At 35.0% G+C, this 26892-nt stretch overlaps 1 protein-coding gene across 2 annotated transcripts in view; it reads right to left on the bottom strand.

Annotated features, from left to right (window-relative positions):
• Window positions 1-26892, bottom strand: part of IA-2 (tyrosine phosphatase IA-2) — a 417960-nt gene that overhangs the window by 212261 nt on the left and 178807 nt on the right. For both annotated transcript variants that reach the window (XM_089247694.1, XM_089247685.1), the window contains exons 12-13: window positions 23004-23083; window positions 8503-8570 (exon numbers count right to left, since the gene is read on the bottom strand). In XM_089247694.1, the coding sequence (XP_089103820.1) occupies window positions 8503-8570; window positions 23004-23083 (148 nt within the window). The remainder of the gene's footprint in view (window positions 1-8502; window positions 8571-23003; window positions 23084-26892) is intronic.

The following is a 26892-nucleotide window of genomic DNA, read 5'->3' as shown; positions in this document are numbered from 1 at the left end:
ACTATGCCCTAGATGTTTGTCTTTTCGCAGTTTTTGTATAGCTTATGAGTTCCGCTTAGAAGCTAAAGTCACACCTGTTACCGTAAGGGGCTTATTGTAACAAGAAAGTACTGTTGTTTCCTGATGCGGATCCATGTGCACTCCCACATAGAATCGCAAAAGGTAAAAATATGTCATCGATATGTAATTTTGAGAAATTTTAGTTATCTATAAATTTAGTCAGAGCTGTCCTAACAACATCATAGTTCATTTCATTTAGTGATATTCTGGTAGCCGTGCATCTAACTGGAAGGAACAGCCTACAAATTTACATCATTTCCTAATTTTCCTGTAGAAAAGTCTCCCCAGAAATCCAATTAAGCTCGACTTATACACCTGGTGGCCAAAAAATTTGGAACACCCTGCTACTCACCACTAATATCGTGTCTGCCCTCCTCTTCTTTGATGACAGCAGATATTCTGCTAGACATAAGCTCTACATATTGCTGAAAACGTTCAGGAGGAATATTAGCCCATGCTAACGAAATGACAGCTCTTTATTCCCTCAGATTAGAAGGTGATGTTTCGGAGCTTTTCACAGATCTTCCAACCTCGTCCCACAAATACTCAATTGGGTTGAGATCTTTTGACTAAGGAAGCAATTGAAGCTCTGAATCATGTTCTTCAACACAATCTGACATATGGCATGCCACATCCATGGCTTCGCGCTGCTTGCACTACACAAGGATCCTGTCATCAATGTCATAGAGAAGAAATATTAACTCGTCAGATCAGACAACCTTCTTCCATTTATCGAGAGTCCGATTTCCGCGTTCTCTATAAACCTATAAACCCATTTTCTTTGGTTTTTCAGCGAAATCTAAGGGGCCCTTGTTTGTCGCCGGCTATTAAAACCAATGCGTTTCAAGATCCGTCTTGTAGAACGTACGGATATGTTTGCGATGATCCTGAGTTCTGATGCACTGCAGTTTGTTGCGTTTCAGCTCTTCTGTCGCTGCACACAATGCGTGTCAGTCGCCTGGCACCTCTTTCACAAGCGATTTCCGCTTTGGCTTAGCTGCCATTCTTTGACGACTGGAGACACTGTTGTACGAGAAAAGACAAGAAGGTTAGGGGTTTCGGAGATGCTGGAACCGCTCCTTCTGGTGCCCATAATCATGCCACGTTCAAAATCACTCAAATATCTTGTTTTCCACAGGGAAACTGAAACTTTTACTTGTGCTTCTGACCAGAAGAACGCTTTTTATAAGCAAATCCGGTTTATTACGTCGGCGCACTTGCTGCAAAGGATGAGTCGAAGTTTGAGTAAGGGGTGTTCCTAATTTTTGGCCACTGAGTGTACGATCAATGTACACTGCTGGCCACCCAAATTGCAACACCAAGAAAGACAAGAGATACCGCAACAATATTTATTTTGTAGATAACATGTTGACCAAGCATCAAATGATTAAATTTATAGACTTCTGTGAAGTGTGGTTCCTGCCAAAATCAGTAGCCAGAGTAGCCGCCATTGTTGGAGATCACCGCTGCCACACGCCTCGGCATTGATTCAAAGAGACTTTGGATGTGTTCTTGGGGTACAGCAGACCAAGCAGCTTCCACGCGTTACCAAAGTTGATCTGGTGTGGCAGCTGGGGATGTAATCTGGGTCAATCGTTGAGCAACCATGGACCACATGTTTTCTATCGGCGAAAGATCCGGAGAGCGAACTGGTCAGGGAAGCAATTCAATCTGGCGATTGACGAAGAACCTTTGGACAATGCGTGCCACGTGTGGTCGCGCATTATCCTGTTGAAATATGGCTGTAGGCAAGCCCTGAAGGTAAGGAAGGACAACTGGCTCCAACACCTCGGAGATGTAGCGCTGGCTTTTTAAAGTACCGGCAATGCGTACTAGAGGAGTGCGAGAGTGATATCCAATACCGCCCCCATACCATAATACCCGGTGCAGGACCAGTGTGGCGGTGCATAACGCAGCTGTTCAGCATCCTCTCTCCACGGTGTCTCCAGACTCGAATCCGACCATCGTGGTGTTGCAGACAGAAGCGTGACTCGTCAGTAAAGACAATTTCATTCCATTGTGCCGTCCACATCCTTCTTTCATCGCACCATTGGCGGCGGAGACGTCTGTGGTTCTGCGTCAAGGGTAGACGAAGCAATGGATGTCTTGCGGACAGACCACTCTGCTGTAAACGGCGTCGAATGGTACGCGCTGACACTGGATGATGCGGTACAGACTGAATGTGCTGTGCTATGGTTCGTGATGTGGCTGAGCGATCCGTCACTGCCATACGCACAATACGCCTGTCATCACGTGAAGTGGTGCACTGAGGTGAATGCGATCGAACACGTCCGTCCGTCTTACCCTCCTGCATCCAACGATCACATATCCGCATTACAGTTGTTTGGTTTCGTCCAACACGACTACCGATTTCCCTGAAAGATAATCCGCAATCTCGGTAGGCCACTATCCTTCCTCTGTCGAACTCGGATACTCGATCAAAAGATGATCGCTGTTTTCTACGAGGCATAATTGATCGTTTTTTTGAAAAAACCACAAGAAAAACACAATTGCCGTACTTCCAATCGTCGAAATCTCCAAGCCTTAAATAGCGCTTTGAGGTGGCGCCACAGGCGCGCGTGATGTGCGTCTGCGCTGAAATTCTAATCATTTGCATATCTCACCTCCGCTAATACATGTTGTAAATTTCATATTATTTGCATGCTTCCTTCAGGGTGTTGCATTTACGGTGGCCAGCAGTGTATTAATAAAAAAAAAGAAAAAAAAAAACTACTGAATTAATGCTGAAACATCTTCAAAAATGTTTGTTTTTTTTAAATTTGTTGACCCAGTGTTGCCCCAAAACAAGAAAGCAAGGTGAATGTACAAAGTTGAGTTTTCCCCCAAACTTTTTGTATTTAAACCTTTTTAAGTGCCATAGCAGAAATCACAACTCGTTATAAAATGTAATATATTTTTTTATGAAGAGTATGCTTTCTTTTTTGTTTTAAAACAGGTGCAAGGAATTGAACAGTAATGAAGTTGCAAAGTACAGCAATAGGAAAATGCATTCCATTGGGAAATTCTCTTTACAAAATATCTATTATAAAAATATGTTTAGCTTGTTACTCCTAAAATAAAAGTCTTCTAAGAATGCTATAATACCTCGTCGATGACAGTGAGAAGGTTAAGAGTGATAAAAAGGTGCTCATGTGTCATTTGGTTGTAGTACAGTCGAATAACGATCGTTATAACGAACGCCAAGAGACCGGAGGAATCACTTCGTTGAAACGAAATTTCGTTATAAAGGAATTCCAGGTTACCTAGCATTGTTCCTACGTAAACTTATTTGAGGGATTAGAAAAGTGTTCGTTAAAACCAGATTTTCGCTATAACGGTATTCGTTAAAACGGGATTCGACTGTATAGTATCGTATAAGAAAAATCACTCGTCTAATAGGGAAAATTTGAAAATTTTCTATTCACTAAAATTTTTCCCTCAATTTACATCTTCACATTTTGTGAATTATTTCTATAAAATTTAACAAGAACTTTTGGATTTTAATTTTGAATTTTGAAATTATTTTTTAAATTTAACTTCAGAGACATCTTTAGAAAAATTACCGTACTTTACATTTCATAAAATAGGTAAAAATAATTTCAATATAAAACCCTTTAGTCAAACCCCTGATATCACAATCATAAAACACCCAAAGTTTAAAGACATTTCTGCATTTTGGTACTGAAAAACAAGTAGTTTAAACTTTGATCAATAGAGGGTACAGCACACAAAGAAATCACTGGAAATATGCAAATCAGAGTCATAAAATGCAGGGTGCGCGATGAACAGCTCATCTTTGAATTTTCCTGCTACTGTCGCTTACGTATAGTTTTCATTGTGATGTTGACATTGGTGGATAAAGAGCTATCGTTGAAGTTGTTTTACCTCAGCCGCAAATAGCTAGCTGAAGCTTTAAAAACGTTTCGGCCACAGAAAAAATTGAAGAAAGGTTCTGTGGAAGAAAGAATTCATTTATTTACTTTCGTTCAATACCCTCTACTGACAAAAATTTCGGCTAGTTTTTTTTTTCTGTACCAAAAAAAAAATCCCCTTCGTGAAGAATAATTTTTCGCAAACCAAATTTTTCGCATTCAAATATTGAAATTCCTACAATTTTCATAAAATTTAAAGCTGTTCACGAAATTATGGCATATTGAATATACAGTCGAATCCCGTTTTAACGAATACCGTTATAGCGAAAATTTCGTTTTAACGAACACTTTTCTAATCCTCCGGATAAGTTTACACAGGGAAAATGCAAAGACCCGGAATTCCTTTACAACGAAATTTCGTTATAACGGAATGATTTCTCCAATCTCTTGGAGTTCGTTATAACGGGATTCGGCTGTAGTATTTAAAAATATGAAAAATTTGACAAATCATTTTTTTTGGGGGGGGGGGTAATCATAAAAGTACTGCATTATTAATTAATATTCTTAAATTTTATGAGAAGTGAACGACCTAATTTTAAAACTTCAAAATTCGTTGAAAAAGATGAAAAAAAAAAAAAAAAAAACCAAAGATTTCATAGTCGTGGTGCCATCTAGGACAGACATCTATTAACCGTGCATTCAAAACACTGCAGATTTCATATCAGAAATTTCCAACTTAAGTAGCGATTCCTGGAATTACTCCTATTTAATTTCGCGCACGTATACTAAAAATGGGCGATGAGTAAACTCCCAAACATAACTTACGCCAGAAGTGATCAGAGAAACTTTTTAATGTAACGCACAAGTATGTAAAGAGTACATTAGTGGTAGAAAACTTTTGAGTTTTACAATTAAAAATCCGTAAACCCTCCCCTTCCCAAACTTGTATTCAAGTGTGCCGCTGACTTCACAAGAACTACTAATCCATACTTTCCCGCAGCAAAAAGAACGCCATCGCGCTCGTGCACCGCATTGCAAATATAGCATCAAATGTAAAACAAGATCTCCCTTAATGTAATTTTAAAATGCCGCGTGAGAAGTGCATCGTCTAAAAACCCCTTTCTTTGAAAATCTTTCTCTTTCGCTCCATGTTAATGTCACAAAAGTCCTCAAACATTGATTTAATCACTTCCCCATTAGCATAACCAAAATGGCTGGTGGGAAAACAAGTCCACGTATTTTCCCATTAGTGTAATTTTTGCCTTTCATTTGAACAAAAGAAGTCTATTTCCGGGGATTTACAAACAACTGGACTCCCGTATGCATATGACAGTAATGTTAAGCGAAGGTAAACTTTCCCACTTGCTTCTTAACGAATGAAATCGCTAATAAGAGCTAAAACTTTCCAAAAATAAATAGTAATTCTCGGCATTTTTACGGCAGATTTATATCCGTCGTGTACACACACACACGCATGATGCAAATTAAATGTATTTGTTAACTACTTAAACATACATTAATGGGTCTTTTAAAAGCTATTTCGCTTTAAAGAAGCTTCCAAAATGAATATGAATTTTGTAAACGTTCACAAGTTTGTAATAAAAAGGTAAATCAGTCGTTGAAGAAATGTAAAAAACAGCGGATGTGAACACTTTGAATTGAGTTGAGTTAACAATCGAATCAGTAATGGGCCTAGAGAACTAAAGAAAATTAATCTGATGTAAAAGAATTCGTAGAGAACTCTATAAAAAGTTTACATCGCTCTGAAACATCATAATTGTTTCTGGTTTCATTTAAAATTTTATTAAAATTCCCCAAAGCCAATGGTGCTCCTCATTAGCATAGGTCTGAGCACCTGCAATAGTGGTTTTTAACCGGTGATGCGAGAAGAAAAAAAACATTGCAACACGTTGATATGATTTGATACTGTCGTGAGCACTACTAAGGAAAAACGTTATAAAATTTAATCAAGTGTCAAACAAGCATATATACAGGGTCTCCCATAAGTCCTAACTCGGCCTTTATCTCAACAAACGTTCGTCGCAGAGGTATGGTTCTAATCTGAAAAAAAAAAAAAATTCCAAATTGTGTTCAGAAATCACCATGCATCAGTTTCGGGAGTAAAAATACAGTGTGTCATGAAATAAATAAAATCAAAATTTTATACGGCTCCCCCGTCCTTTTATTTTTAATGAGGAAGTTGTTGCTCTGTCTCTTGTGAGACCAACAAAAAAAAAAATATCCTGAAAAACTAACGGACAACACTCATTTCCCTAATTCACGCTGTCCTTCCCCAACTTTCCTCCGTTGTTTGAATTCAAATATCTCAGCAAATATTGCACTAAGAAACTTGAACCTCTTTTTGTTGCCGTCTGGAGAGACCAGGCAGCAATTTTGCAACTAGAAGTTGGAGCACAGGAGGACCGTATAAAAATTTAGATTTATTTTAATATTTAATTTAATTTAATATTTATTTTGTTAGACACTGTATTTTCACTCTCAAAACTGGTACAGGGTAATTTTTGAATTGGAATCATTCCTCCACGATGGACGGTTGATGAGATACAACCGCATTTACACAGAACACCCGGCTGTTGCGAAGATGAATTTTTTTTTGGAAAGAGAGAAAATTCAACTGCTTTTTTGCGGGGAATCGAACCCACGTCCTTTCACTTTCCAGGTGAACGCCTTAAAGTGGGTTCTATTTCCCGCAAAGTCAATTGAATTTCCTCTCATTCCAAAAGAAATTCATCTTCGCAACAACCAGTGGTTAAAACCTTCATATGGTAGCTGAGAGTGATGCCATCCTTTCACACCCTGTGTGTATACACCGTTAACTTTATTAAACCTTAACATCAGAAATCCATCAGAAATTTGTAATTTTACAGTTTGCATTGCCATTCACAAAAATTGAGTACAGTGCAATAGACGCAATGTCATTAATCCCAAATGACCAAATCAAATTTTAGTTAATCCCCAACAGAATAAAAATGTTTTATGTAACAACTTCATTTACTTATAGCCCCAAAGCACCATAATAGTTTACCCATTAATGAATCCAAAAAAGGGATAAAAAAATATGAACATTCCTTCAAAACATTGTTTAAAAAATTCGCATTTTCCATTAGTTAAAATATTTTTAATATATAGTTCCAAAAAGTTAAAATATTTTTAAAATATCCTATCTGGTGTCTTGTTGTTCATTTGTCATCTCCATTTTTTACTCTAATTCTGAAAGAGCATAATATAATGACCGATATATTTTATTAAAAACTGACACTCTCCTCATTGCCACATACTAATATGGTAATTAGTGATTTCATGCGCATGATATATACAGGACACATGGAATTTTACTAGTGAACCGTGGATCTAAGAGGCATTCTTCCAGTTAGAAGAAGTATCCAAATAACGTGTACAACTCAGAAACGTCACTCACGTTTTCAAGGGGTTGTATTGTTATCACAATAAATTAACTTTTTATATGGACACCCTGTGCTAAAAAAAAAAACCACTCCTGATGCCAACAAAAAAAATTCCACGTTTCCAATTGCAATATTCACTGAGATATTCGAATACGAGAAACGGAGGAAAGTCTGGGCAAAAAACAGCGTTAGATGCGGAAAAACCATTTCACCAGCAGTTAATGTTGTTTTTTCCCCCCCAACTATTCTTTGTTTTTCGAATTCCAATATCTCAGTGAATATTGCTCTTAGAAACATGGAATGTTTTAGTTAGCATCAGGAGACAGGGCAACAACTTTCTAATTGGGTTTTTGGGCACAAGGGGGCAGTATGAAAAGTTAATTTTTTTTATTTTCATAACTATACGACCCCTGGCAATATGAATGACACATCTGAGCGCTACAAGTAATTTGAATACTTTTTCTAATTGGAAGAATGTCTTTAGGACCAACGGTTCGCCAGTGGAATACCATTCGCCCTGTCACATATGCACCCTGTATAAATGAATGAATTTACAAAAATATTATAATTAAAAAAAAAAGTATCGACCTAGATTCAATCAAGAGTCTCTTGATCTTATTAGAGAGGAATCTGAGGAATCATTCGTTTTTCTTCGATGCAACAAGAAACTTAATGAAAAAATGATGCCATAAATAAGTGTTCACACACACGCAGATGCTGCATTTTCTCGGAAAAGTGACTGTAATTCGTGTTAAAGGGATCCAACAAAGTGGTGCAGCATGAGACTATCTTTTTCCATGCACACACACACAGTGTATCTCTCCCCATATATATATATATACTATATTAGTTGTGGATACTAATTATAGATATAAATATCACGTGAAACTGAAAAGTTTCTTACAAATACTGTAGCCAGAAATAATAATAATATTAATATAGACCTTCATGTCATAGGAAGTAGACTGCGATCATACATATACACTGTGGAACAAGTAAATTGAATCGCCTCCATTCTTGTCTACACTGAGGTGATCCATTTTAACAGTGGACCAAAAGTAAGAATTGAGAAATTTGATTTTTTTTTTGTGAACCATGGCTGTCTACAATCTACTTACTGGTATTGTAATAAAATTGCCACCTACCTTGTCACCGATACCAGCAGTAACAACGGAGAGTTTCGTCGCTTTTTCCAACTCTTTAGCGAATTCCTCTGTTCAACGAGATAGAGAAAAACATACCATAATAGTCACATTTCCCATAAAAAAATTGTTTTAATTAATTTTTAGGCTAGGATTACACTATAAAAGTCTTAGAAACGTTCTTTTATGAAACTTGAAAACAAAACCAATAAGCGTATCGATTACATTGCAGTGAATGTAATAGATGCGCTTATTGGTTTGCATTTTTAAAGTTTTACTAGAGTATTTTTTTCTAAAACTTTAAAGTCTAATCCCGGCCTTAGACACATTCAATCTTTTAAAAATATTCATAAAACATAACTGCGATTTCATATAAAATCTAGAGCCTGGTCTAAGAAGCCATATCGTATGTATGCAATAAATGGCTGAATAACGATAAAAATGACGAAATGAAAACATATTCAAATGAATTTGAATATATTTTTTACTCTGTATGGTGAGGCATGTGTCTGAATATGCACGCCAAATATATGTTTAAAAAATACAAACCACTGTACCAATTTCTTTTCTCAATTTGCTTTCGGTAATTTAAAAAGTATGTTTTTTAGTGCCATTTTTTTCAGAGCTACTTTTTAGCAGCAATTTTGCAAGTTCAGGGGATTCATAAAATCCTTCGGGATCAGAAATAAAATTCAAGCTAACAACTACAGTGAAACCTCGATATAACGATACTCTTTGGACCACGAAAAAATATCATTGTAGAGTGATTATCGTTATAGGTAACAGTTTCAGGTAGTAACATAGGTAGCTACAGGCATTCAAGACGAAAAAAATATTGTTGTACAGGGATTTATCGTTGCATCGGAGTATCGTTGTAGCGATGTTGCACTGTATTCAACTTGGCCAAGCAAGATTTTTATCAGTTTATAGATAACAAAAATAAAAAAAAAACTATTTTTCACCCTTAGTTTCGTCCACTGTAATTAATCAAAAATACTTCTTTAATTAAATAAACTTTTTTGCTTGATGTATTGTTTCATTTGAAAATACGCCAACTGTGCAAATTACGTCCGCGTTAGTGAAGGAGAAAAAAATTCAATTCGCATTTATATGGGTGGATGAAACCTCAGGAGCTTATAAAAAACTCTTGATACCAGTAAGAAAAATAATTAAATTGAATTAAAATGACATATAAGATACTGCATTGTTTTATTCATTCCCTATTCCATTCACGACTAAATTGAAAAAAAAGGTTATTATATCAGTTTTATAGTAAAAAATATGACATTTCCAATTTGATATTCAAATTTATCAGAAAATATTTTTTTTCATAACATTATTATTTATTTTTCAACTACTCTGAAAAAAAAATGAGTTAAACAAAAATATCCACAGTTTAAGTCATTATAGTTTGGCTTTTTCTTTTCAATACCAAAATCCTAAATATTTAGTTTCTCTGATCAAATGGCTATTTCTAAAAAAAAAATTTTCTCTGAATTTCATTTGAAAGTATCACAAACACTTCCGAACATAATTTTTTTGACACTTGGACCTCATACCGACAATTTAAACATTACGAACATGTTTGACTGAACATGTAACGCGATTAATATAAAAATGAAACTGGAGGCAGCGACTCTGAAATGAAATTATTCGAAGCTTGAAAAAGTCAATTTCCAAATATATATCTTTTCAAAGGCTTCGATCCGAAATTCAAATATAAAGACCAAAGTTTTAATTATCACCGGAATACATAAAAAAAATAATAATAATTTCAATACACGGATGGTGAGAATTCAATCATCAAAGGGTCTTCGATATTGATAAAATATTGAACTGATTTAATTAGTTTCTGAAAAGATCGTATATATATATAAGATCATTTTCGAAAGAGTTTTTTTTTTCTTGTTATCATTATCAACGCTTTTGAAAAACCGTGTTGTGTTTATTTTGTTAAGACTCCACCTTTTTCTTCATTTGAGAATTTTCTGTCAAAACTTGAATGATAATGAAGTATTGGTGTTGGAACTTCACAAAGACATGAATGCTTTCCAGACGCGTTTTTCTGAACACAAACTTATGTACTAAACACAACTTCATTTCTATTTTATTTTTTTATTATTCTGTTTTTTTTTTTATACCGGCAGTATATTCATTACCTAGATCCTTTATGGACGAGATCTTGTCAACAAAAGTCACGCTGATACGAAATATATATATATATACACACACATGCACGCGTATAAGCTTCTTTCGCGTGAAGAGTTTCGCAAATGAGCTCAGAACGCCTTTGAAGTTCTCCTGGATACGTATTGATCTTCAGGAGGACGAGTATAATGAAATAATCACAAGGATCATGGTTCGATTCTCGCTGCCCAAACACAACCCCGGATTTTCTATGTGTGTATATGTGTACACACTCACACACAGACACATACTCACGCACGCATTTTCTTTCATGTGTCTGCTAGCGATGTGCTGAAAACCCGCTGTTAGTTCAATCGAGACCACAAGTTACATTGATGTCGAACTCTTTTCGGTAAAGTAAACATGTATCCCGCTTTTGATGAAGGGTGGGAAAAGAAAAATTCCTATTTTATGTTAGACATTCTTTGTGTGTAAGAAGAAACTGTGAGGGGGAAAAAAAAAATTTTATGGGCATGTTGAACTTTGGAATACATTAAAAAAAATTAGAACATTTTTTTTTTCCTTTAAAATTTGCATCAAATAAAATTGAAAAGGTGACGAGAAAAAATATAATTCGCCGCGAGAGCTATATAAAAGCAAAAATAAAGTAAGAAAACGTAAACTATACAAAAGTAAAAACAAAAGCGATGATAATAACTATTATAATCATAAGAAAAGATGGTGGGTTGAATGATTATGGAGTATATGTGAGATCGATATTTTTCCCTCTTAGAAAAAGATTTTTAACCAGAAAATATATTCAAGAAGCTAAAGTTTGTGCTGCGCTACATTTACTTAAAGGATTCGTTGCCATTCAGTTTTCTATATATAAAAAAAGCGAAATTATATATTATTATCTTATTATCCCCCGACGTGCATCGATCAACGTTTTTAAGGTTACTATGAATATTGTGACGCGATGTTTCAACATTTTTTTTAGTACATGATTATGAAAGAAATTTTTGAATTATGAAGGAAAAATTAATTATTTTTTTTTACGATAGTTCATTAGAAAATTGTTTTGTTTTGATGTTTTTTGTGAGTTAAATATTATTTTTATATTTATTTCACGTGAATTTCTGCTGGTTTTTATAACAGTATTATTTATTACTTTAACATTAACCAAAATACAATTATTATATTCAAATTAATATTATTTTTAATTTAAATTAAATTAATCGAAAATGTATGATTTGATTTTTTAAGCCATTAAGCGGCAATTAGAAATCACAAAATCTCCTTCAAAATGTCATATATTCTTTAGTAAAGTAGGCTTTCTTCCGATCTTCAGCAGGCGCAAACCAAGTGTTATGGGGAAAAGTTTTCCATTGAGAAATCAACTATAAGAAACAACCTGTGATTGGCAATGTTGAAATAAGTGGCGTTTATGGAGGCGAGAAATCTCGTCACTGCCGCTTAAAGGGTTGGGTACATAAGTAAAGAACATAAACTTTAGTTTCCTAGTAATATTTTCTATGCAATAATCTTTCTGTGACATGAATGTCGCTCTCCACTTGTTAATACAAGATATACAGAAGACTGAATGTTGTGAAGATATTTATTATTTGAGATGTTAATTTTTTAAGGAAGGAAAAAACTCATCTCTGCCTCTACCGGGAGTCGAACCCGGGTCCCTCGATTGCCGGACGAGTGCTCTGAACCGAGGCAATCGAGGGACCCGGGTTCGATTCCCGGTAGAGGCAGAGATGAGTTTTTTCCTTCCTTAAAAAATTAACATCTCAAATAATAAATATCTTCACAACATCCAGTCTTCTGTATATCTTGTAATAATCATTCTAGTGAAAAATTTAAAAATATATTCATAAATTAAATTGTGAATTAATAATTTAAAGCTAAAATAATAGAATTTTCGGGAAAAAAAGCCATAATTTATAAGTGGCAATGACGAGATATCCCCCCCCCCCACCCTCCACAAAAGCCTCTTATTTCAGCATTGACAAGCCCAGATGTTTTGTTAAGTTGATTTCTTAATGGAAAACTTTTCCCTATACCCCTTAGTTTTTACCGGCTGAAAATCGGAAGAAAGCATACTTCATTAAGGACAGAGATATGGCATTTTGGTAGGGGGATTGGTGATTTCTGATTGCAGCTTAAAGGGTTAAGAGACTCGTTGCCATTCAGTTCTTTATAAAAAAAAGCGAAATTATAAATTATTTTTGTCACGACACGTGCATTGATTTCCAATTTTTTAAGGTTACTACTAAGTGACGCGATATTTCAATATTTGTTTAGCACATGATTATTAAAGAATTTTTCAATATTTTGACTATATTATGGTGGAAAAATTACAACTAAAAAGCTCTCGAAAACTTTCTTTTCAATTTTTTTCATCATAAATACTTGTTTTTTAAATATTTATTTAACTTCTCTGTGAATTTCCACTAGTTTCACAGTACCGTGAAACCTCTCTTTTATGGACACCGGCAGGAGAAAAAAATTCGTCCGCAAAAGAGGGGTGACCGTTAATCAGGGGTTTGAAACGCATACTTTTATTATACATGGGAACACTATTCTTTGGCCTTTAAAACAGGGGTGACAGCTTGTGAGGAGGTTGTCCGTTAACCACAGTTTTACTGTAGTAATATTTATTACTCGAATGTTATCTTCAGACTTCAAGAAACTAATATACTTTTAAAATATTTCCTCGAAAATGTATGATTTGATTTTTTGTTAAATGTAAATCTCATAACATTTTTTTCCGAAAATACTATTGTTTTAGCTTTAAATTATTAATTCACAATTCAATTTTATGTATGGGGATTTTTATTTATTTATGTTTTTCGTAGAAAAATATTTTTGAGCAGTAAATATGTTCAGAACGCTAAAGTTCGTGCTGTACAACATTTCTTTAAGAGATTCGTTGCCATTCAGTTATCTACAAAAACGAAATGATGATCTTTATTTCAACTTGAGATCTCTGAGATACACATATGCGTACTTAACTCAAGTAGTTCTAGTAAAGATATCGACTCAATTAATTAATTGATCAATGAATTAAAAAGATCTTAAAGTTAATTTACACTTACAATAATTACAAATCAATTAAAGAAAATTTTTTTTAAGGCTCAGGTTTGATAATAACCGGTTATTATACATAATAACCGCAACATTTACCGTGACAGATATATTATTAAAAAGAAGCCGATTTGAGGAATGATGAAAGTGTCTTTCGGCTCCCTTTTGTAAGTGCGTTCACTCACCGATCTGTCAAAGTAATATATTTCACACGAAACGCATACAGCCAATATATAGAGAAAGTGAGGGGAGAGGAATTGAGAAAGAGGGAGAGTTGCAACCAAAACCTTTTGCAAGGCAAGGTTCTGCACAGACAATAAGGGGTAAGCATTAGCTCTCCCTATAGTCCGGTAGCCATGGGAACAAGATCACTAAGTACCATCCCAGTGGTATTGGGGATGCTAAATCGTTCGCGTTCCACCCTTGCCATTCCCCCTCACGTGTACATATGCCTCTACAGTACACGCGTCAACAAAATGCGTGTTGTATATCTTCATCAAAAAACGTGAGCCTTCACTGCGCTGAAGGTGCATTAAATGCTCGCATGGAGTCGGGAAAGAATTCGCCTCTACATCACGTTCGCATTGACCACCACAAAATATAAACGTATACACGTTTGTTTCAAAAAATTAGAACAATGGTTCCCAAACTTTTCGGAGTGTGAACCCCCCCCCCCACCCCACCCCTGCTTCTGACAAATTTATCCGTGACCCCTACAAATGCGGTGACCATATGTCCCGGTTTTAAGAGACATTCCCGTTTTTTTGCTAGAAAATGTCTCATAATCACTTTTCGGGACACCTGTTCCTCTTTGTTTTAATTTGCTTATACAGTAGAGCTTCCCCCCCCCTAACGGATACTCCCCGTTAACGGACACTTTTCTGATCCCCGGTCCAGGAGGGCGTAAATAGGGCAAGAATGCATTTCACTCCCCGTTAGCGGACACTTTCGATAGCGGAAAGGAAAATCAGTCAAACTCTAATTTATATTAATTTTTTCTGACAAACCGAGACCTTGCCATATTCATTCAAATTCGTAAATATCAATTGCCAATCAATTACTTAATTAACTGAACGTAACTATGGTCCAGGAACACCAGGATGGTGAATTGCAATGTTTTTGCTACGTGTGAAGAAAGCCAACATTACAAGACTGATAATGTTGTTACGAATGTTTTTTTTATATTCTTTACGCTGATTTTAATTCAATTTAATTTTTATTTCAAAATATGTGTAGTGCGCGTATTATGTACGGGGGTAAAAGTAATTAATTGGTTTTTAATAAAGAGGAAGAAGAAAGAGGTTATCTGAAATTTTTCAATATTTGTCCCACTATCCAACTTTATTTGGGAATTATGCATAATCGCCGGTAAAAAGTGATAAATGTGACCAATTGCGACTGAAGCCAAACGTCGTGTAAATGTGAAAGGCGTATAAAAGAGGTTCTACTGCATATTGTACCTCCCCCCCCCCCCCATTAGCGGACACTCCACGTGAGCGGACGAAGGTATTGGTCCGGTAGGTGTCTGTTATTGAGGTTCTACTGTACTGAATTTTAACAATATTATATTATTACTAGCTATAGTACCCGTCGCTGCCTAGTTTTCTTCAATGAGGCTTTTTGGATCACGTGATATCTCCTTCTTTCTTTGAGGGACATACAAACTGTCTACGTTAACCAATATGGCGACTTCTTGCGCGACTCATGACATAAACACATCTAGATTTCAAGAAACGTAGACATTAAAATTTTCTTTTCCTTTTTTCAAGGGGCACTAGGTATTTCGATCCCCTTTGAACTACAAGTTATCCATCTGCCTATTTCAGCTTCCAAAAATGCTTAGTTAAAGCTGTGGAATTTCTTCGATGTACTTTAGGGGCCCATAACAAATTTTCAAACAACTTAAACTATATGAATTTATGCAGCTGAATATTAAAAGACAATACGAAGACATTAATTTTCATTTTTGTGGCGAAATGTAAAAGTAAATTTATTATTCGGACGTTTTTATTTTAGAGAAAATCTCTCGCTAATCCTCTAGATTAATGAGGCGGCCCACAATTTGAGAAGCACTGAATTAGAGCCATCTCAGAAATTTGCAAGAGCATGTCATGACGGCCTTGAGCTGGAAAGCCCAAATTAACAGTACGGTTGTAATTTGCATCGGGACGAGAGTCAGATATATTCACCACGCACGTCTTCGAACTGGGTTTAGGAAGACTTTAAGGATATTTGGAATATGAAATTTCCAAATTCCGAAATTGTTAAGAAGTAACGAGGTTAAACATGCTGGTATTTGAGCCCAGGTCATCGGGAGGATAGTCGCATATCTTTATCACTGGACTACACTGCCCGTGTTCGAACTAGGTTTAGGAAGAATTTAAGAATATTTGGAATGATTTTCTATAAGTGATGGGCAAACTGCGGCTCGCTTACGAGAGTCGTGTGATGAGTTAGTTAAAAAACGGTGTTCACATTTTTTTTGGAGGGGGAGGATTCTGTTCTACCAAAAAAATCTGGTCCCGGTGGACAACAGATGACCTTTTTTTCCGAGTTCACCTTGGCATATAAAATGAAGAAAAATCTGTCTCTTTGATATATTGGGCTGAGATAAAGCCGTCTATCACTACCTCTTCTTTCGTACCTAGGAGTCATTGCCTGAAGTTAAGAGAGGCTACTAATGCTTCTACTTCAACGCCTCACGTGACAGTACGTGAAAAAATAAAAGGAAGGCATGGTCATGTCTCCAGTGGTGTAGATGGTAGCATACTTTCCCGGAATACAAGAGGGTCTGGGTTCGTGTTCCAGTGGAGACCAAATGAGGTTTTTCCAGAATTCAAATAGCAGAGCTGATGACGAAATTTTGCTGACAAGGTGGGGAGGGGGTCAAAAATGGCTAAAAATTTGCTTACGTAATACTTGAACGGTCCCTAAGATATTGATTTGGTGAAGTAGGGTTTTTGTGCGTCAATTTTGGTCGATTCATCTGCAACTGTTCCTTCAAATTTCCCAGAAACACAGCATAATGTCTCCGATTCTCTTCTTTAAAGCTCTTGTGGACGAACAATCAACCCTTGGTTTACGAACTTGATTCATTTCTTCCTGAAGTCAGTTCTTAAACCGTATTGTTCGGAAACCGAAATAATTCTTCCCATAGGAATGAATGCAAAATGAATTAATCCGTTCCTGGGCCTCTGAGGATTTCTAGTGTGAACTTTTACTGTAACTCTTGTGCATAATCAATGGCTATGATTAACCCAACTAAAAAAAATTACCATAATTCAAAAGAGTTGAAATCCAAACGGAATGAAAACGGCGTCTGGTTTCATAAACATGTACTGCATCATCTATAACTTCATTGTCAAAACCCTCAAAATCTCCGACAAAAAATAGAAGAAAAAGAATATCCTCAATAAATATCCTCTAGTGCCGCTGTGGTGGTCGAGTGGCTATAGTGACGGACTCGCGATGCGAGGATCCGGGTTCGAACCCCACAGTGGTGGTCGGCTGAAGTTGGTTTTCTGTGGTTCCCAACTTCAAGACGCAAATGCGAGCCGATCTCCCCGTTAAAAAGTCTCGCCACAGAGAGCAACAGTCCTACAACGATAAATCATTCAATCATAACAATTCACTCATGGTTAGAAAAACTGGTGGCAGATGGCAGCACTACACATAACAAGCATTACAGAGAAACAAAAAAAACTTCACGTCAGGTTTCACTACACGTACACGCACATTCCCGCATGTACCGATTCATTGGGGGTTCCGCGGGGGGGGGGGGTTGCATGTGTGGTGTAGCAGCAGTAGGTAGGGCCTCCAAAAAATGGCTCGGGGATCCATGATCTTAAGTCAGCCACCTCGTTTTGCCTGTTGTGACGTTGTATTTGTATGATATTAAGAGTAATTTGTATGTTTCTAACGGCAGCTTGGGTAAGAAAAGAATATAATAAATTATTTTCGTCACTAAAAATAAAAATCCAAATAGTGTGCTAATCACGAAGTGTGTTGTGTAAACTAATGGCTAAAATATATATAACAACCAAAACACATTAAATTTAACATAATTATATTACTTTTACCTAGTCGAGGGCAGCACAAAACCACATCGGGGCCCGCAGACCCGCTGTTGGCCACCCCTGATATAGACAAAGCTTTGAATAGCATCATTATTACGTGTGCACCAGGTATATGTGTTAATAATCGTGTATTATATATTTTTATCTATCCAAGGCCGTAGCGAGAGGGGAGACTTGGGGGTCTGGTCCCCCCCGAAAATGGGGAAAAGTTGGCCAAATCTATTTTCTATCACTTTGATTTCCCCCCTCCCCCCTCCCTACGAACGAAATTTCTGGTTCCGGGCCTATATCTGTGTATTATATGGTTGTATTTGTTTAATAAAAAAATCAGATCACACAAGCACACATTGGTCATTTACGTTATTTCAAAAAAAAAAAACACGGGTAGGGAAATAAGGAAATCTTAATAAATAAATAAAACTGTAGGCAAAATGCTAAAAAAGAAAGAGTGGGATATTTTTTTGCTGTAGGTTGTTGAAGAGGTTTCATTATTTCTCCATTTCCCCCGTGTAAATGCGTTCCGCCCACTTTCACTTATCATCCAATTTTCGAACACCTCGTTTTCTATCCGAAAACACATATCGTAAGGGATTCGTCGAGAATTTAAATTAAATAGCGAAAATCATTTTCCGACTAAATTACGCCGGATATAAGGCCCTTCAGTGGAATGTTAAAAAACTCATTTCGCATTCCTCTTTTTATTTCTTTACCTTCTTTTTTTTTTTGGCGTTTTCTCGTTCACAAATGAAATTTGAAGCGTATTTAGTAGAACAAAAGCGTTTTTTTTTTCTCCCCCTACATTTGATTTCCTATCTTATACATATAGAACTTTTTTTCCCCTCTGCAACAAGTCCTGATTTTGTCAATGATTGACAAGTTTATAAGAATAAGATTTTATTTTTCGTCTCTAATTTTTTATTTCCAATTTGTATTGAGTCCTAAAGAAGAAAGTAATCAGAATTTTGTTAAATTGTCGCGAATATGTTGAAATTTGTGGAATTTTTACTTCATTATTTCAAGTTTTGGATTCTATGTTTCATTCAGTTATTTATTCCCCCATATATATTTGTGCGAATTCCGTGAATTCGTTGATTGTGATTCGGAAATTACACAAGTTCCGGTATTTTCAATTTGGAAACTGAAATATTGTCTTTTTTCCCCTGGCTAAATGAATGTTTTATATTTGTTTTATATACAAAGAAGGAACAAAAGAAAAGTTTCCGTTAGTTTATATGCTCTTCTTTTTTCAACTTTTCTCCCCTTTTTGAATTCAAATATCTCAGCGAGCATCGCACTTGGAAATACGGTTTTTTTTGTTTTTTTTTTGGCCTCCCGAGAGACAAGGCAACAACTGTTTAATTGGGAATTAAAAGACCGAGTGACCGTATCAATATTTTAGGACGCACTATATTTTCACTGTTGAAACTGGTGCGTAGTGATTTCTGAACACATTTTGAAAAATATGAATTAGAATCATACCGCTACGACGAACGGTTGATGAGATAAAGACAGAATTAAGACTTACGGGACACACTGTATGAGACTGGCTATAAGGCTGGCCTTCTAGAGTACAACTGTGACCAGTCTAATCAACGTGAAACTAAAATTAAGAAATTGTAGAAAGCCACTGCCAAGAGGTCCAGTAAGTTCTGGTTTTTCATTGTGACCAGTCTGTAAAATTAGCGCCGGAGTGGTGCAGTGGTGATAATGCTCGTGTTATGCTGAAGGTTGCTGTCAAGGTCCACGGGTTCGAATCCGTGGTAAGAACATCAGAAAAAAGTTCTTTGCCTGCCGAGCCTGGGGTGACTACCGATCGATGGCGTCAATTCCCTCCCAACTCCCTTGGCTGGAAATGCCCGTATGGCGATATATGACCGGACTTGGGATGTGCGGTTTAAAATTGTCAGATGCCACATACACGAAATATCATTTCTGAACATCAGCAGATTTTTCATCCTTGATAGCTTCCGCATCTTATAAACCGTAACCTTCGAAATATCAATCATTTTCTTGACTGGTTTCTTTTTTCATGATATTTTCATCGACTGAATAATTCTTACTTGATTATCGCTTAATAATCGCTACTATTTCAGTAATAACCCCCGTGGTAATGCTTGAATTTAAATAAAGCGCATTTTAACAGAAAATCACGTGTATTCGAGTTCATATAAGTCGGTATTATCGTATGAAAGCTTCAATTTTAAAGCAGAGACTCGGTGCTAGTTGACCTACTATTATTGTAAATTTTTGCTCGTGCCTTCAGAATATTTTTTGCATAAAATTTTTGAAGAATTAAATTTTAAAATGAAAACAGAATTCTGTGAAATTCATTCAATTCATTCGCAAACAATTTTCGTGCTCAGTATACGAATTTGTAAAAGTGCTTCAACTCAAAACTTGGTAATAAGAAGTTAATGTACTACAATCGGATTAGTTTCTTTAGTTAAATTCTTTTTAATTTTTGTTTTAGTAACTTTGATGATTTTTGTATCATTTGCATTTAAGTCAGTGAATAAAGACAGAAGAAATGTTAAGCATGTTTACGCATTTGATATAACAGCTGTAGTATAAGAATTTTGACATTTCTGTCAATATATAAAAATAACAATATGAAAAAATATTATGAAAATAACGTATGTATTTATAGGGAATTAACTGACATATCATTGATGCTTACACTCTTACGTTGAAGTCATTAACCCTACCGTGCATTCTGTTGCCGATTGGAAACATCTACTTTAAATATGTTTCTGAACTTTTTCGGTTGAAAATTTACGACTTCATGTTTGAGACATTCATAATTCCCATTTTCCATTTTCGTTCGAAAATCATTCATAGATGGCAGTAAAACTCCTCAATTGAAAAAAACGAAATGTAATTCTTCTGTAGCCGGTCGAAGGTTACATTCATTCATGCAACCGGTCAAGAAAGAAAATCATGCATCGAAATGATTTATTTGAATTTTTTTTTTTACGTTGTAGTTCGAAATCCATTTTTTTTTCTTTATATAGTTTGGATTACATAAAGAAGGTAGTTATTTATTTAAATAGTAATAATACTTCAATACAATTATTTTATATGCGATTTTACTTCATCTGTACGTCTTCTTTAAGTAGTACAATTCGAGAAAAAAAAATTTAATATTTTTCCCGGCTTCTTATATGCTTCATTAATTATGGAAAAAAGTATCAGCTAAAAAAAATCATGCACTGTAGGGTTTGACAATTCAATTACTTGAGATAGGATTTACAAATTTAAAGAGGAAACATAAATTAAAATATTTCAAATTTTTTGGAAATATTTTTGAAACGAATAGAAGTGATCTTGATTTGAAGTTTTGACATTCAACCAAAAATATAAGTACAATGATACTGAAAGAGTTTCTTATACCATAACCCATAGACGAAAAATATCATTGTTATAGAAACAAAAATACCGTCATATAATCCACATATGCAAATTTTATTCACTGAATAATGATACCTTAAAAAACAATTACAGGTCCCGTGTCTGTAGAAAAAATGTGAACTTTCTCTACTCACATCATCTATAAATCGTTGAAAAAATTTTCCCAAATTATAATTTTCAAAAATATATATTTAATTCTATTCCAAAATCCTCGGAATAAAATACTTCAGATAATACGCAGTGGTATGTAATTCACGTTAAGAAATTCGAATATCGTTTTTTTAGTGTAAAATTGATGAATTGTATGCAGGTTATAGTTTACGCAAATCAGTGAGCTCGTACCTCAGCCATGTAGCTACTGTGCATATTTAACAGTTTTATTTAAGAACCTAGAAAATTCTACCGTGATAAGCTTGTTGATAAAAATTAAATTGCTACTAAAATAATGAAAGAGTTTTGAATTTCAATCAATATCAAGTATCAAAATATATTGTGTAAAGTTTATATTTTGTTTTCACTCAATGTTTGGTAACTTGTTTCATGCAAAAAAAAAAATCTTGTGGGACATTTACAGCTTTTCACATTCTGAGTATTGCAGCGATTTCTTTAGTACAGCGGTTCTCAACCGGTGCTCCGCGGAGCCCTTGAGGCTCCATGTGCACTTTCTAGGGGTTCCAAAGCCACTCAAAGATAATAAAATAAATCTATAAATTTGATAAATAAACAAAAAAGAGGCTTAAAGGGTACCGCCATATAAATAATATATTAAAAAGGGGTTCTAGATTTAAACAGGGCTCCGCCATAGAAATTATACACTCAAAAGGGCTCCGCGAGTCAGAAAAGGTTGAGAACTGCTGCTCTAATATGTAAGTTTAATATTCATTCATGTATGTGAATGTTGGATTGAACAGTAGAATGGTTTGTGCTCAGAATACACATTCTGTATATTGAATGAAATTAATGGTCAATAATGTTGTATGTCAATATTATTCGAGTCAAAATATTCCAAATAATGGATATGCATTGGTTACCATCAAGTAATCGTTTGTGACAAATCACGACAGATGGAGTAAACAGAAGTGGTTCATGATTGTTATCTTGTATGATTTGATTTATCGCAATATCTATATGCATTACAAAGATTTTGGGAATTGAATCAAATGCGGGGAAATCACTTTATTGTAATTAGTAAGTCAATAATATAAACTGCAGAATTCTGAAACCGATAATTACCCCGTATTTATCTGACAATCATTGCTCAATCTCAAAACGACTTGAAACACTTTCATTTAAATTAATATCGCATGTATTTAGTGCTGTAATTTCAATTCACGTGAATATTAATCCCCTTTAATACTAAAAAAAATGTTTTTTTGAGCTTATGGGTACCATTCTTCGAACCATTATTTTGAAAAATCAACACTTTAAAAAATTAAGGATTATATTTTTTTCGAAAAATGTAATACTGTAATGACACACTCAACAATGATAAAAATGAAAAATTACTCAAGTTATAGAGTTAATTTGAACCCCTTGACAGTGACGAACGAGTCCAGTTCGTGCAGCAGAAAAGTTTTATACATTTGCGATTTGATTATTTTCTTTATTTTATTCAAGCACTATTTTAAAAAAATAGTGTTTTGTTCTCCATAAAGCCCAAATTGATTTCATTTAACTTTTTTGATATAATACACACAATAACAAACAAACAAAAAAAATTTTCCATTTTTGGGTATATTTTTCTGAAGCAAATTACACTGTCAATACGAAATATTTAGACACATTATATTGTATTACCTGATTTCTTGGCGACGTCTGAAGCGTTCAAATTCTGTAAATTCGGATTGACCTTGAATGTGATTTGGTTTTTCTCCACTCTAAAATATTCATAAAAATGCCACCTTTTACAAAAGATTGAAATTTCCATAATGCATTCACGTGAAAATATTTCATTTTCATGCGAAGTGTGAAATAAAAATTTGCATATAATCACAAAAATCGCACTTATTGTACTTAGAAGTACAATTGTACGCATAGTATATATATACCAGACCATATATGTACAGACAACCCACATTTTTTTCAACAATTTAGTGCTTGTGAAAGGTACGGTATTCATAGTTTTCCTGCAAATTTATACATTTACATAACCTAAATTCTAACAAAAAGATTAAACAAAAGTAAAAACATTATATAAATAAAGATATGTAATAAATTGAATTTTTAAGACCTCTAAAAATTTACACTCGATTTATTAATTAGAAAATAAAAGCGAAAAAAATATATATCATTATGCTGACGTAAAAGTCCAATCTTTGAAAAACTCCTTGTTTATGAAACTTAAATAACTAATTAAATATTTTAAATTAAATTTTAGAATTAAAAAATAAATAAAAATACAGCGCACAAAGTAATTAAATACTGGTTTCTGGTATTGTGACGCTGTCAGAAAAGATACTTTACAACGAAGAGAGAGAGTTCGACACTTGAATGGGAGAAACGCCATGACATGAAGTCACATAAAAATAACAACCAGAAGATAACTTATTTATTGGTTTAATTTTGAAAGGTCTCGTTCATAATTGGTCATTTTTATTGCTCTGTGCATGCACACAATCATAGGCGTAAGCAGAATTTTCTCGGGGGAGGGGGGGGGGGTTCACGTTTTTTCCTGCAAAATAACACTATAATCTCGGCTTGGGGGGGGGGGGTTAGAACCCTACAATCCTCCTTTGCGTACGCCAATGCACACAATGGCTTTTACGTAGAATCCTTGAATACTTTCTGCGGTTGAAAATGAAGAGACACACTCACGTTTGGAAGAGACGTGTGCATGTGTGTATATAAGGTACAGTACAAGAGAAAAATGTACAAACACCAAGAAACACATTATCTTAAGAGCCATTCAAGTATTACGTAAACAGATTTTTAGCCATTTTTGACCCCCCCCCCCTTGTCAGCAAAAGTCAGCAAATCCGAAACCGCCTCTTCTCTCGATGCTAACGTAATAACTGAATGACCCCTTACATATAAAGGCGCACACACACATATACATCAGTCTTTATTAAATTTCTTTCAGGCTGCTGTATGGGAAAAAGCCTGCCAAATAAAATGGGATTTTGCGATGTGCGGGACATTGGAATGTTTGTGGGGGGAGGGAAGCCCCTTTACCCTTCACCAAAATAACTAGCAACGTTTTTCAGCAGTTTAGTATTTGTTAAAAGCCAACTCATAGAAAAATTTCCCTTACATTTGTATATTTATAGAAGTTATAACAAGAAGATTCAATGAAAATGTAAAACAATGTATAAATAGAAATATTTAACAAATTGAATTTCTAATAATTCTAAAAAAAAATTTACAGTCGACTTGTCAGTTAGAAAATGGAAGTCGGAGGAGCAAAATAATTATTACTGACGTAAAAGTCAAATGGCTTCTAAAATTATATTGTTTATGAAAATTAAATGATAAGTTAGTAAATTAAATTTTAGAATTTAAAAAATCGAAAATACAACATAAAATAATTAAATACTGCTTTTTGGTGTTGCGAGGCTGACAGAAAATATATTTTACAATGGAGAGAGACTCGACACTCAAATGGGGGGAGAAGCCATGACAAAAGCCATTATTCAGAGTCGCACAAAAATAAGAACCAGAAGAAAACTTATGTATTGGTTTAATTTTGAAAGATCTCGTTTAAATTGGCTTCTTCTATTGCACTGTGCGTGCACACAATGGCTCTTCAGTGGAATCCTTGAATAAGCTCTCCGGTTAAAATGAATACACACATTCAAGTTTAAATGAGACGTGTATGTATGTGTTTATAAAGGTACGAGAGAAAAATGCCCAAACTCCAAGAAACACGTTCTCTCTCGCACACAAAGGCGCATACGCACGCACACATCAGTCTTTATTAAATTTCTTTCGGGTTCGGTTGCTGGCTGTGAAAAGTCCTGCCAAATAAAACGGGATTTCGCGTTATACGGGACTTTGGAAGGTTTCCGGAGGGAAAGTGGAGAAGGACTCTTTGTCCTCGTTAGCGTTAATTGTAAGATAATTGAAGGCAACCCGAAACGGCAAAGTAGACAGCACCAGAACTTGCCATGGAAAATACCGTCTCCCTCTCTCCCACCCCAAGCGAAGACTTTAATATGCACGAAGGAGTCGTTGAATGAATAGGATGGAGGGGGTTAGAAACACGTTGTTATAGCCCCTGAAAACTTGCGCTCAATGTTCTAGAGTTACTTGTTGTTTAGTTCAAGGGAAGTCCTCTGGAACTCCAGCTTCGAGAATGGAAAACTTTAAAAAAATATTTTTATTTCCGTGAATGCATATGAATTGTATGTGAGTGTGTGAACAAAAGTTTACTTTAAACTTCTAAAAATATTGCGAAATAATCCCCTTGGTAGTTTGAAGGGTCCTTTATTTCTTGCCAAATTCCAACTTGCTGAAATCGACGTATCAAATTTTAATGAGTTCATTTAAACTATTGTTAAAATTAATCATTAAAATTAACTTGTTTGCGTTTCGAAATAAGTCTGAATGCGCAGTTAAATAATCATATATTAAATGTTGGAACGTAGAACAGGTACAGTAATATTCATATATCTCTGTGTATATTTGTATTACATTACATAACTAACTCTAATTTACGGAGTTTTAATGAGAAGAATGATCTTGAATTTCACATGAAAATTTAAGGGGTATATTGTTTCTGAAAGATGGAAAATTTACTAGATTGCGGAGTTTCATTAAAATCATCCAATATTTAGAAGAGGTCACACGACCCTTGAGACTTCAAGATCTTTCAGTAATTAATTTTATAGTAATATTAATAATATACGGTTTGTGAGGAAGCTTTACTGCAAAATAGTTCAGAAGAACCTGAATTTCCGAATTTTTCCCAAGTAATCATAACAGAAACTAAAACACAAATGAATAAATAAAATGAACTTCAAAAAATACCTCGATTATTTTCAGTAATAATATATACAATATTTGAGTTAATTAGAACAGAATCACAATTAAAAAAAAATCATTTCTCATAATAAAAGGGGAAATTCAAGTATTACATACACAGATTTCCATTTTTGAGCCCCCCCCCCCTCCTTCCCTTGTCAGCAAAACACTAACCCCCTCCCCACTGTCAGCAAAATTTCGTCAGCAGCTTAGAATATTTCATATCTTCAAAAACGGGTGGTTGATGACGTAAGCAACCTTCAAACCCTCCTCCCCCACTTGTCGTCAAAAGTCAGCAAATCCGAAACCCCCTCCCCCCCTCGATGCTGACGTAATACTTGAATGACCCCCAAGGAGCCATTCAAGTAAGGTGTGTCCCAAAATGATAGTCACCTAGATTTATCGCGCCGTCATGCAAATTTCGTTGCGTTTGTGTTAGACTAGAGTGGAGGGAAAAACCGGTTTTATTGTATCGGCAAGTGCGTAGTTTTCTGTCTCGAATTTAATTTTACGGTTTTTTTTCATAATGGGTAGTGGGAAACCTTCAACATTTCGAGAACGAAACAACATTGATGAATTGTATTAGAATAAGCTGTCGTTTTTCCAGCGATTGCAAAGTCAATTTACCAATCCCGAGCAGTATTTTCTAATTATTTCAAATTAAATTATTTCAAATTAAATTTCTAATTAAATTATTTCAAATTAAATTTCTAATTAAATTATTTCA

Source organism: Pholcus phalangioides, unplaced genomic scaffold (genome assembly GCF_987345545.1).
Source record: "Pholcus phalangioides strain wild (caught in Gottingen) unplaced genomic scaffold, Ppha-v1.0 ptg000003l_1, whole genome shotgun sequence".
Taxonomy (NCBI): domain Eukaryota; kingdom Metazoa; phylum Arthropoda; class Arachnida; order Araneae; family Pholcidae; genus Pholcus; species Pholcus phalangioides.
The sequence above is the reverse complement of the archived record's forward strand: the minus strand, read 5'-3'. Positions and strand labels throughout refer to the sequence as shown.